Source organism: Acanthochromis polyacanthus, chromosome 1 (assembly GCF_021347895.1).
Source record: "Acanthochromis polyacanthus isolate Apoly-LR-REF ecotype Palm Island chromosome 1, KAUST_Apoly_ChrSc, whole genome shotgun sequence".
NCBI lineage: Eukaryota > Metazoa > Chordata > Actinopteri > Pomacentridae > Acanthochromis > Acanthochromis polyacanthus.
In genome coordinates, this window is record NC_067113.1 from 30,332,349 (window position 1) to 30,345,899 (window position 13,551).

Below are 13,551 nucleotides of genomic sequence, written 5' to 3' on the forward strand. Positions count from 1 at the left end.
CACAATTCTGTCCGCAAAAAATGTGTCCAAACACACAAAACCAACATCTAAAGCCTGCATTAATGGCCTAATATCTACTACAACCACCTAAAATACCTATTTAGCATCTTTTTTTTAATTTCAAGTGATAAAAATAATGATTGAGACTTTTGATAAGCTTCAAATAGTGACTTTTTTCTATGAAAAAACACTGAATAATACGTGAAAAAAAGCTGTATGTTGGATTAAAATCCCTTTATCCTAAAATTAAACTAAGTTATTATATTAAATATATGTTAAAATATTGCAAATTTATGCAATTAAAATAAAGCTAAATATTTTAAACTTCAATAAAATGAATTAAAATTCAGGTTCTCCTAATTCTGAGAGAGTAAATCTACAATATATGACATTTGTTTAGTCGTTTTTGGACATTTTAATGCAGATATTCAGCATAATTTGTAGTTTTAAAAGCCTAAATATTGAGCCATATTCATAAAAGCAGCAAACTGAGCTGTTTAATTTCCCCCATTGAGCGCCCCCATGTGGTGCAAACTGGAACATCATCTACAGTCATTCAAGTCAACACGGGTTTTTATCAAAATATGACTTTTAATATCAAATAATTACATAAAAATAAACAATATGAGGTGGAAATACGGTTTCATAAGAGCTCCAGAAGTGATTCCTGTATTGGCGAACGTTAAAAACACAGAAGTGGTCACAACAGAACAGAAATCACTCAGTAATCTCAAAGGGAAATCCTCAGGATTCTCTAAAAAACAGAGAACATGCAGGTTCCAGTGAGCGAATAACTTATTTTAAAGACGTGGCAGAGTGAGAACAATTCCTCTCCTCATCACATTCAGCAGACTTTTTACAGGGTTTCTGTGGTTTCCATCCCTGAACAGACTCCTAGTTCATCTACTTCTACGGTCATCAGTCCCTTTTTGTTTTCCAGTCATGCTTCTGCACAACCTGGTCAGTGGTTTTTGAGTCCTTTTGGCAAATGCAGCAGTTCAGAGTTAAAACAATAAAAAAAAACTCCATCCTCTTCCTCCTGCAGTTCTTTATTTCTTATCCGGATCGACTGAACCTGCCGTTCTTCTGTAATCTGTGTCTGGTGCAGCTGGCGCAGCAGAAACTGGAATAATACGAGTTGGAGCAAAGCCGGGCATAAACGATGAGCTCACAGTTGGCCAGTTCAGGCTGGTCGACGCATTCAGGAGGAACATCGACTCCTGGAACAGTGGAAAGACTTTATTTAGCTCATAAAAACTAAATATAAACAGACAAAGCACCGCCTGGTTTACATGCATTTAAAACAATGAAATGTACAGATGGAGCTACAAAAGAAAACTGACATTTTTTGTGTGAATTTTTCCCGTTTCTGTCACTTTATATCTTTAAAATACACAAAAAATATCCATTAAATTACAAAAACAATTAATTTACACATGTAATCCAGAATAACATAAAAAAAATTGTGACTATTAACACTTGAAAAAAATGTTTTTAAATTTGATGCATAAAGATTTGGAATGCATTTGCAAAATTATCAGAATTTTCCTTTTAATTAAATAGATGAAACTGTTAAATTGTGTTTAATACTGTAAATATGTATCTAACATTACATACAGTTAACAGAAAAAGATATTTTTTTAGCTTTATTTATATTTGTTTAGTAAATGAGATCTATTTTTGTATAATTACAGATGCTTTCAATATAAAAATGTTGAATAAATGTGTTTTCATCAGCGCTGTTAATCAAGCAAAATACAGCTTTTATTTTGTCATTTATCACTGTATCAGTTTATTATGTATTATATGTAATTTTAAGGTTTTTAGGCTTGTAAATATCCTTCATTAAACATTAAAAAGCCCAAAAAATATGAGATTTCATGTAAGCACAAAGCTAGAAAACATTTTCATGATGGATAAACATTGTATTTTTATTAGATTGCTGTTTTACGGGGGTTTTTTGTTTGTTTTTTTTGATCTGGCTCTTCAAACACTTCTGTTTGATGATAAACTAAATTCTGCTACTTCATTTCTGTCCACATATGAAAGATAAAATCAATCTTTATCTGATGGAATCAAATATTTGTGATCATGTTATGATATTTGGGGAAAAATTAATGTTTATTCTGAATTCATTCTACACGGCAGAAATCCACCAGCTGGTTAGAGGAGTTTGAGTTTTGTTATTGGAATGGGTCAAAATATTGAAAAGGTTGATATTAATTATTTAAAAAAAAAACAAAGGTTAGTGTCTTGATCAGGGTATAAAAGTCCATATGTCTTAAACAAAAACACCACAGTAGAAAAGTAAAGTGGATTACGTGATCCTGGAAAGCCAAACATGAGCTCAGATCCAGAAGAAATGCTCCGGTATTGGTCCAGTATTTCTGAGCGAGTCCGATCGTCGTTCTCACCTTGTTGTGTGTCTTTGATGACTCTAATTTCAGCCGTGGCGCTGACGGAGTAGATCCCGGTGTAGGCGTTACAGGTGTAGGTTCCCTCGTCTGAAGGCTTCACGTTGTTCAGGATCAAGCTGCCATCAGACGACATCAGGATGTTTTTACCGTCTGGACGAACCGGGACGCCGTTTCTACAGTCAGAGAGGATAAAAGAAACAACTCTGTTAGTATTCAATAACCTTAGTGTTCCTTATTTAACAGAACGGTCTTTTTTTTGGAAATACTTTTCACTTCCTGAATGAAACGCTGAAGATTTGAATAGAAAATGACTGTACAATATAAGAAAACATTTTTGAAACATTTAATGTTATTTTACAAATGTTGCCTATTTTATTAAATTACAGATTTTAAAAAGCATTTAAAAAATGTAATGTATAAGTTCAAGGTTAAACAACAACAACAAACAGGTCAAAATAATAAATAATGTCCGGATAAAAAAAAAAAAAATCAGTATTTTTACAGATCATAATTCTTTCCTTTACAACATTTAAATGTACAATTACCCTAGTTTTACTGTATTTAAATCAGCAAAAAATGTCAGTATTGCACCAATATTTTCTCTTATGTGAAAGAAAAACTGTAAATTAAAGACTGAATAACGACAAGTCACTTTATTAACTGCTGCAGTTTTAAAATCCCATAAAAGGGTATTAATTTACATGTTTACTGTTAGAAACCAGGCCAGAACCAGAAATAATGCCCACATAAAAATCTAGATTTTTACAAATAATAATTTTATTCTATTTTTTTTTCAACGTGCGACTGTAAAAGTAAACAGTTTTGCCGCATTCAAGTCAGCTAAAATATCTTTATTTTAGAAATATTTGCTGTTTATTTTAAAACTTGAACACTTCGATGTCAGAAGATGGACATTTTTAACTGAAGAAAACGACTTCTACATTACAAAATATCATATTTTTAATCTGTAAAACTCAACTGCAAGGTTTGTTTTACCCTCACAATGTTCTCAGTTTCACTTTTTGCAAGTTACAACTACACTTTTCTATTGTTTAGAACAGTTTTTTGTGCAAACTAAGGCAGTATTTATAGTATTTTTTTAAGTGTTCAAAGGAAACTTAATTTTTCATCTACTTTCTTGGTAAATTTGCAGAAAAATATCACCTGAATTATGTTCAATAAAACTGATTGTTCCACTTTTAACATCAGAGACACTCAACCTGTTTTGCCCAGTTAATAAAAGAATAATACTATAATGGTGAAAATGAATAAACATTCACATCTCTCTATTTGATTTCAGCTGAACAGACCAACAACCGAGTGACATTACTGAGCATTTTCTACATTAACAAAAGATATTCATGGTGTGAAGCAATTTATATCACCGTGAATTAGATCAAATTTCTTTAAAGTTCATTGATGTCCTTTAAAAACCATAATTTCCTCATTTATTTCTCCTTTAATTCATTAAATAACTCACCTACAAACTCTGTAAGTGTAGTTTCCTGCAGTTCTGGTTATTCTCTGGTCATTATTTTAACCTGAGCGCTACTGAGATTAATTTCCAGCTCTGTGATGTGTTAGTTTTTACCTGGACCAGCCGATGTTGACGTCGTCTCCGGACACGACGCAGGGCAGCAGAGCCGTGCTGCCTTCAGACACCTGGATGTTGTTTGGAGCTGTAGTGATGCGCAGGTCGGCTGATCCAGAAAAAACATCAGATAATGTGACTTTTCCCAAATATTCAGCTCATATATTTTTGTTCTAGATGACTTCCAGAGGAGCTACGTTAACATTTTCACCTTTAAAAAATGTTTAAAAATACAGATATTGAGCATCAGGTGAGTCTTACTGCCCTCTGCTGGCGACTACATGAAACTACAACACCATCAGAAGTCTACCAGTCATTTTAAACATACAGAAAGAAGGAGTCTGTTGTTAACTGGATGTTTTGTGTTTAATAAAGTGTTAAATCTCACCCTGGACTCTGAGCTGCAGCTGTCTCTGCTCCAGCTGCTGCTGGTTAGAAACCGTACACGTATAAACAGCAGAATCTTCAGACTTCAGAGGGCCGATGATCAGAGTCCCGTCTGAGTGCTGAGTGAACCTGCAGGAAAGAAAATCTAGCTCATAACAACATCTACAGCCAACATCTGCACAGTAGAGATTAGATGCAGCTGGATTATAAAACCATACAGGTGATGAGCAAATTATTACTTGTAGATGATGTTTATTCATGCTTGACCATTAAAGTCATACTTTAATTTCTCTGAACTAGGATTTTATAGAGTGCTTATATCTAGTCAGTGTCTTATCTACAGCAGAAGAAGTAGTCATAAAAAATATAAGTATAAGGGCTTAATGAAGAGATACGACTGCATTAATCCTGACGAAAAATCTTTCTCCAGATGTTGCTCACAAACAAATGATATAACACAAGAAATGCAGTGCCTCAAAAGCAGAAAGAAAAAAAATAAGTGCAAGACATTACTGAAATAAAATAAGTACGTTAAAATAAGGCAACATGAGAACAAGGAAAAGTGATGCTGGTGACATTTGGCACATTTAAACCACTTTACCTTGCCATTAGATAAGATATTATCGGTAATTTCATTTTTTTAAAACTTGTAAATGTCCTTCATTTAATATTAAAAAGCCAAAAAAATTACACTGTTTTCCCATTTCTTCCCTTTTTATACTGTTCTTTTCAATGCCAACGGACTTACATATATGTATAATACGCTAGCACATGTAAAGCATGCAACTCATGTATGTAAATAATTTTTGGAGTGCATTTATGATTCTTACTTTCTGTATGTTCATGAAAATTGTCACTTTATTTCATGGCTTCCAACAGCATATGGAGTCCCCCTTAAAGGGAGTTAGGGGTTAGTTCTATTCAAACTGTGCTGTGCTCGACTGCTCCTGTCCAATGAACCAAATTTGAAAGTCCAAACCAATCATATTTGACTGTAATTTATATTTCTCTCTTTATATTTCTCTTTGTCTTTCATGAGGGGATGAATAAGCACAAATCTTTACACATTTGCACACTCAGATACACATAAATATACGCTAAAGCACCTAATTACATTATTTTATTTGTGTTTTTATGTTTTTTTCTAACATAAAAGGACATTTTTTTGCCTATTTTTGTGGATTCATGACTTTTGTCTGAGCTTTACATTTCACCTGCACAATTTGCTTTTGTTGTTTCTCCGTTCTCTTACTGTGCAAAACATTAAAAAATAGAAACAGTGGATGATCTTGCAGTGACAGTGGACTAGATATGAGGCGTACAGATCAGTAGAGCAGTCTGAAGGTTACCTGGGGTCACTGAGGGTTTGTCCGTCTTTAGTCCACTGGATGTTGACCGACTGCAGAGCTGAAGGAGGGACGATGTTGCAGCTCAGTCTGGCGGTTTGTCCTGCTCGCATTTCCACCATGGAGGAGCTCGAACGCTCGATACTGAACCTGAGAGAAAGCACAGTGATCGTTAGCGAGTTTAATTTCTTCTCTCACAGCCTCAGCATTGATTAAACTGTTGATTTATTGTATCCTGAGGTCCTCCTGACCTGGGGAGCGGACCGTCTCTGGGCAGCGACGTGGGAAGAATCTGAGACGATCCTTCTACGAACACAAACACGCGATTAAACACTCACAATCCGACTGTCACAGCTCACTTACATAACGTCACATCAGCAGGAAGAAAGGCCAGCTTTTCAAGGTCGCCGTGTTCTGACTCAACCTGTGACATCAGACCTTCACGCCATGTTCGTGTGACGGACTAATTGGGGTTAAAGTCGGTCAAATTAGGGGTTTTGACCCAATCTGGCCCCAATTAGCCGAATGCACATCAGGTGAAAGTGTTCTGAGAAGCTTACTTGGGATTCTGTAGTCTTTTACCCTCGTGTCGTCCTGCAGGTCAAATTGACCCGTTTTAAAGTCTGAAAATGTGAAAAATAAATATATTTTCCCAGTGAAACTTCTGATTTCCACATTTTTAACATTTTTGGGAAATCTTTGAACATTTTTTGGTGGAAAAAAAAAGAAATGTTCAAAATGTTTCTTAAGAACATTCACAAAAAAAATCAACCAAAATCCAGCGAAATTTGCTGGATTTTGGTTGATTTTTCTTGTGAATGTTCTTAAAGAAAATACTAAAAGTTTTACTGATATATATGTAATCACTAAAGATATTTTTTTGGAAGATTTTACTCATTTTTTTGAAAATATTTACAAGAATTTTCTTGCCAAATTTGGGGGATTTTTTAATAAAACTTATTTATTATTATTGGAATTTTCTTTCTGAAGGTTTTGCAAATTTTCAGAAATTTGGGGATTTTTTTGCTGAATTTTTGGATTTTTTTTCAGACAAGGCAACAATATTTTTGGTGCCAGTAAATGAGGACAACAGGAGGGTTAAAGACATTTACAGCAACAACTACACACCGTTAATGTACATTTAGATTTCTAGACAAAAAACTTTAAATTATATAACTTGATGGGTGTGTGTTAACGTTTTGGCCATCAACACATTAGTCAGTTGGTTTTCTGAGAAATATTTTCAGTGCTAACTGAAAATTAAACCTGAAGTTTTTCTTTGGTGTTGATTTAACCCAGAAAAACTCATCTCTGTGTATCAAAGTTGCATATTTGTAAGTTTTCTTCCATGAGAATGATGCCGTCCTGTTGTCAAATAGCTTTACTTTAACTCTACACCATTGCCTCCTCTAGAATGTACAGATCTATGCAGCCCCTTTTCAATCACTGCAGCTCAGCACACCAGCTCACCTGCAACCCTTCTCAAACACTACACTACACATGGGGCAGTGGTAAGTTGTGGGGCTTGACACGAATATCTAAATACTCGGTTGGGACGGTGGTACCCGAATATTTATTTTGAGATCCGAATATTCAGTTCCCCGCCCCCGTCAGACATTACAAACCGAAGTGATCATTCACATATTCGTCATTAATCGGGGCTGAATATCCGGAGCCCAGAAACTGCTATTCAGGCCAGCCCCAGTAAGTTGTAACATTGGGGGTAATTCAATCAAATATGATGGAACCAGAAACTGATTCTGAAGAACAATAATGATACAGAAAGTCTCACATTGCAAGTTTACAGGAAACCTCGAAAGTCTGAATCTGTGTTTTTGAGACGGATATTGGTTTTACTGCAGATTCAAGGTGAAAATACTCAGTCCTGACTGTATGTTTCACTCATGATGTGTCTTCTAGCTTACAAAAAACACCACATTGACATTTTAACGAGGTAATTCTTCAAGCAGTACCTGAAACTGACAGGTAGATGTAGCGATGATCTCTTTCTCGTACTCGAGTGGCCACACAGAGGAACCAACCGGAGTCTGAGACGATGAGAGGACCGACCAACAGGGAACCATTGGGCTGCTGGTGATGCCTGAAGAACGTAGAAATAATTAAAAACAATGACGGAAATTAAACTTCAAGGCGTATTAGGATGAGTGCGCTTGAACTGACCTGTGGTTGGACAGAGGGATGCCGTCTCTTCTCCACTCCACGATGACGGTGGACGACGGCGGAGGACTGACCCTGCAGGGCAACACCACCGTCTGGCCGACCAACGCTTCCACGGTGGAGGGGTCGGACTTATCGATGGACACCCCTTCTAAGGTCAAACTGAGGAAACACGACAGCAAGGAAAGGAGGAAACCGAGGAAGAAAGGAAGCGTGGAAGGAAGAGATAAAAGGAGGAGACATTTGGAGGGAGGAAGAGGATGAAAGTCACTTTATGCTCCACTGTTGGTCACCAAAGCAAGCATAAAGAGCGCCCACAACCTGGCTTCAAGAGGGGGAAAAGACAGAGAAACGAGCATGCAACACAAAAGCAGCGCAAAACTCACCGACAAAATCAGACGTTAGAAACCAGCGAATGTTAAAAACAAGGATGATTCCGACTTTTCCCCTCCCAGACGTCCCAAATCTAATCTACACACAAGTGAGACGAAACAAAGTGTTTTAGTGACGACACACATTCATGAAGCATCACAGCAGAACCTTTAATAGTTTGATTTAAGGTGAAAACACACACACACAAACAAAAGAAGGTGGTGACGACTGACAAAGTGAGGTAGCACGCACTAATAAGCACCAACATGAACTCCAGACAGACAGTGAAGAGTCCCAGAAACATTTAACAGCAGAAGTGTCCGTTGAGGTGGCGCTGTGAGGTCGTCGACTTTTCTCCTGACATTTCGTCAAGGTCGAAAGGAAGAAAGAAGGTGTTGCTACGTAAAGCAGGTGTGAGAGTGAGTCTGCGTGGCGTTTTAGAAAGCAAGGCTACATTAGCATTACAACACTGAGTCTACACAAAGAGCAGGCTGCGCGGAATAAAGCATAAAGTATGCTGCTAATCAAAAAAAAAAAACGGGAATCTTAGCACCTATTTCTGTATATGTAGGATGGACGTAGCCACCGAGATGTCACCTAATGGTTTGTAGATTAGCATTAGGAAGCCCTGAGTTTGGAATTCGCTTGACTATATCATCCATTAAATTTACAAAAAGAACAACATGCAGTATTGAAAGAGACTTGAAATTCGCAATTGAGACCACAAACTCATGAGGAAAATGTTGACTGAGGTAACAGATCAAGTGAGAACTTGGGTCATTTTCTCATAGACTTACACAACTGCACAAGTCGCCCCCTGCTGGCAGCTAGAAAATAATGCGTTTTTGCTTCATTTTTGCGACCCGGAGGCTACGTCCATCCAGTCTAAATCACAGTCAGATTCGATGTTAAAGCATTGGAGGTCAGCAAGATCAAGACTTTTTAGTTATTTTTTAGCTAACTTGTCTCAAAGTCTTGTTAGAAAAGGCACGATTTAAACTTCACTCTTGTGTTTACATGTACAGATGTTTCACTAGTTATTTTACTGAAGCTAGTTAAAAAGACACATGCTTTAGATTAGTCTTTAGATTGTGTTTCAATCTCTTTCAGCTCACTCTTTTGGCCCCAGTAGACAGAGTGGTTTTGGGCTCCTTCAGCAGGGATATGAAGCCAGGGCTGCTGGTGGTGGTGGTGGTGGGGTTTGGGGTTGGAGAAGGCTCCCTGGGTCTTCGGGGTCTTACCTCGCAGCTTGACCGGTGTGCTGTGCGGCTGTGGCGGGTGAAGGCCGGCGGGTCCTCATGAAGACTCTGGCTCTGTGGGCATGTGTGGCGGCGCTGGTGGCCTGTCTGCTGGAGCCGCTGGTGGAGCCGCCCTGGACGGTGAAGACCCTCCCCATGTTGCGAGTCGACCCTCCAGCGGTGGATCTTCCGGCAGATGGGGTGCCGGCTCCAGATGTGCCACGTCCGCTAGATGTTGCACCTGCTCCAGATGAGGCGCGACCTCCGGATGAAGCTCCTGCTCCGGCGGTGCCCCGTCCTCCAGATGTGGGTCTTCCGGGGGTGGATTCTCTAGCGGGAGTTCCCGGTCGCGGTCCCTGCTGGCTGGGTGAAGGTAGTGGACACGCCCTCTGGCACTCGGCCCGGGTCATGAAGTTGTTGCTGTTGCCGTGGCAATTGCCATACCAGAAATGCACGCACTTGGAGGTGATGACGTCGTAGTGGTAGCGGGACACCCAGCTGCTGCAGGAGCCGGCAGCATGGGGCAGGGAGCAGATGGATCGCTCAGCTGCAGCAAGGAAACGAGCAAATTAACGGTTTTTATCACAGCTGTTACGCAGCGCATCTGTTTTCATCCCATGGGGTTAGAATGTGACTGTTTGTTGTCGAGTTTCATCTTTCTTTTAGCCAGTACTTTGAGCACAACACAAATTATCATTTCATGTCATCCTAAACCTCTTTGTCCTTTAATTTCTTCTCAACTTTGAAAATGACCCCACTAAACTAGACTGATACACGTACTGCTGCGCTATTTTTTTTTGCCAGTTTTTCCAAGTTGCATAATGCAGACCAAATTTATCTACATCTTTTGAGCACTAGAAGATCCAATAATCACTCAATCGTATGTCAAGCAGGACCACCAACAAAAACAAAGGGTCATATTGACATTTAAGGCGTGTTGATTGATTCTTAATGTCCACTCGTGCGTTGAGTAACAAGAAAACATTCCACCTTAACAATAGCCGGTAGCTGCTGGTAGCATTTGAATGCGACAGTGAATTTTTAAACATGTTTTTCTTGTGCATATGATGAACATATAAATAATTTTTGTGTAACAGCTATAACAGTAACAGCAACAATAACAGCACAAATAAACTACTTAAAGCTCATCTGATGCCTGCGTACCTCATTAACCACTATTGCATTGGGGCCTAAAGTCATATTGCAACTCATTTATTTACAGAAATGGCTTAAGGATTTGCCGATTTGAATGATGATAAATTACTGAGACAATAGAGAAATAATCCTTTAGATGGGAGTATTACATTTTCAGGCTTTTTATAAATAAATGAGATGCAACAAGATGACTTTGGTGATAAAACGAGCTGCAACTTAAGCATCGTGTCACAGCTCTACAGCGCTACACCCTCTAAGTAGAAGGTTAGAGTCTCCAGATCATGTAGAGAAATTTGAGCAGAAAATGTAAAAGATTTTAGCATAATTACATCTACTTCTTAAATGGAGTTTACCAGTAATTAACAGTAGGACATTATGTTTGCACCAGAACTAATATAATAGGACGGCCAAGGCAAAACTTTCTCTTCAAGATTACCAGTTTGAAAAAGTCTAATGCGTCCTGTTTTCTTTGCAGCAGCTCTTACTGTGGTTGGGCGGGTCGGGGCAGCCTTCTCCGTTGGGTCCCTCTGCTGGTGTAGTTCGGTCGTAGCAGCAGCCGTAAGTGGTGGTTCTGCACTGAACGGCGTTCTCAGTGGGCAGAGAAGGAGCGGCCTGAGGAGAAATGATGCAAAAGATTAGAAAAAACACGGTTCAAAAACATAATCATTTAAAAAAACAGAACAATTTGAACCCTTAGGTGTCGATTTAATAAAAAATTCATGTGACTTTTAACTCTTTAAATGCCACCGTTGGTTTTTTTTTAATGAAAAAAACACAAAAAATAAATGTGCTCCATATAATTGATGCTAAGAGAATCTTTTGTGTCTGATGATTAGCAACAACAATACTGATCATTGCTAATCATAAGTTTAATTATTTTTTAATCCAGTTTTTAAACTCTCAGTGTGAACTTTAAGGACAAACAAGCTGTAAAGATGCCATGAAAATATACAATATTATTATTTTTCCACATTAATGGAGTTTTTCTTCTTCATTCAGTCCTCTTTTTTCAGGATTTTAAACACTTAATTGCAAGTTTGCTTAAATGATGCCACTGTTGTGTTTTATGAGAAGCACAAAAAATATAATATTTTGCTTATAAAAGATGGAAATATTTATTATTTTTTGCTCCTGATATGAAATTTCATTTGTGCAAAATTTAATTAAAAAAAAATTAAGGACCTTAAAGACAAAAAACTGTCAAAAACCCATAAAAATATTAAATAGCAAAATGATTTTAAACTTTCATCAAGTAAATCTTTCAACCAATATCAACTCTGATCACAAGCACCAAATAGCTTCAATATTTTATTATAATTTTTTTTATCCAGTGTCTGATATTTTGTTGTGTCACTTAATGGGGACATTTTTGTCTTTAAGGTCCTGAGCAACTTTTTTGCATCCACACAATTTGTACCACATCATAGCCAAGATTATTAAATTATCAATAATGAAGGTAACTCAAATTTTGCATGAGGGTTTACTCTTTATTTCTGATCTTCATAGCTCCATTTTTGTGCATTTTACCTTGTGTCATTGGTTTTTAAAGTCAAGATAAAGGCATAAAACACATCTTAAATGGTACAAATGAAGAAACACTCTGCCCTAGCCAGCTACAATGTAAAAAAAAAAAAAAAAAAAAAAACCCTTGAATAATCTGCTGTGTTTGCTTACAGTGGGTGCCGGGGCCACGTACTCCACACATCCCTCCCTGTTGGGGCCCTGAGCCGCCGTCACACCGTCTTGGCAGCAGCCATAACTGGAAAACATGTACCAACAATCAATCAGTCTGGACTCACAGTCTGGACAAAATGTGCAGAAGTGACATTTCTAGGAAAACCTCAGCGTGGTCGGCTAGAGGGAATTCATGTGTCGAAGCGTCGCTGGTCAGTGTGGTCACATGATGCAGCCGTAAAACCAGAACCCACACAAAGAGTCCACATGAACCACAGAGTAATGACAGGATACCTGGTCTGGATGCAGGACGGCTGAACGGGAGCCGGAGCCGGAGCTTGAGGGCAGCCCAGACCCTGAGGGCCCCCAGCGGAGGTCCGTCCGTCTGGGCAGCAGCCGTAATAAGACTGACTGCAGTGGAGAGCCGGAGCCGAGCTGTGGGGGTCCTGGACGGTGTTGGTCTGGGTGGGATCCCTCGTGTCGGGTCTGCGGACTGAAACACAAACAAACAGAGAAACAGAGGAGGAGAATTCACACAGTGTTTGGTATTAGCTGGCTGGTAGTAATTCATAGGTTTTCTTTGAAAAACAAACCAACGTCTACATCAAAATCTGTACTTTTTTAGACAGTAATTTGTTCCGTTACGTCTGACCATAAAATTACATTTTTTTAAACTTTTTTTTACTAGCAAAAAACTAACCAAAAAAAAAAATCATTATTTTAGAGACATGTGTCATTATTTGAAAATTAAACAGTGCATATCAATAATTTAAAAATTATAAAAATTATGGTTGTCCAGCTGCTGTTTTTAAAGTTAAAGCACCATTCTCTACGTTTAATGAGACAAAAGCAGGAATTTGGGGGGAAAAAAACCAAGAACACACATTTTCGGTTTTATTAAATTACAGATCATATCTAGGAAAATAACAAAAAAGTCAAAATTTAAAATAAAAAACTATTAAAAACTGTAGATAATGTCCTGAATGTATATTTCTACTCTATTTAAATGCAATTATAAGCAATATTATTATTTTACAGTTATTTGCCATTATTTGAAAGAAAAATCTGCACATTATGCATTTTAAAATGGTAAATAGAACTAATATATTAATGTAAAAAAAGATTACATTTTTTAAAAGGTATAACTAATAATAATGTGTTATTTTACAATTTTCCTCTGTACATATGATTGA

At 37.7% G+C, this 13,551-nt stretch overlaps 1 protein-coding gene across 2 annotated transcripts in view; it reads right to left on the bottom strand.

Annotated features, from left to right (window-relative positions):
• Positions 1 to 571: 571 nt before the first annotated feature.
• paplna (papilin a, proteoglycan-like sulfated glycoprotein) overlaps positions 572 to 13,551 on the bottom strand; it is a 37,154-nt gene continuing 24,174 nt past the window's right edge. For both annotated transcript variants that reach the window (XM_051949326.1, XM_022221559.2), the window contains 12 exons: positions 12,653 to 12,851; positions 12,359 to 12,443; positions 11,170 to 11,296; positions 9,533 to 10,076; positions 7,923 to 8,081; positions 7,715 to 7,842; positions 5,993 to 6,047; positions 5,745 to 5,891; positions 4,397 to 4,524; positions 4,009 to 4,117; positions 2,415 to 2,590; positions 572 to 1,220 (listed from right to left, as the gene is read on the bottom strand). In XM_051949326.1, the coding sequence (XP_051805286.1) occupies positions 1,057 to 1,220; positions 2,415 to 2,590; positions 4,009 to 4,117; positions 4,397 to 4,524; positions 5,745 to 5,891; positions 5,993 to 6,047; positions 7,715 to 7,842; positions 7,923 to 8,081; positions 9,533 to 10,076; positions 11,170 to 11,296; positions 12,359 to 12,443; positions 12,653 to 12,851 (2,021 nt within the window). In that variant the 3' untranslated portion in view covers positions 572 to 1,056. The remainder of the gene's footprint in view (positions 1,221 to 2,414; positions 2,591 to 4,008; positions 4,118 to 4,396; positions 4,525 to 5,744; positions 5,892 to 5,992; positions 6,048 to 7,714; positions 7,843 to 7,922; positions 8,082 to 9,532; positions 10,077 to 11,169; positions 11,297 to 12,358; positions 12,444 to 12,652; positions 12,852 to 13,551) is intronic.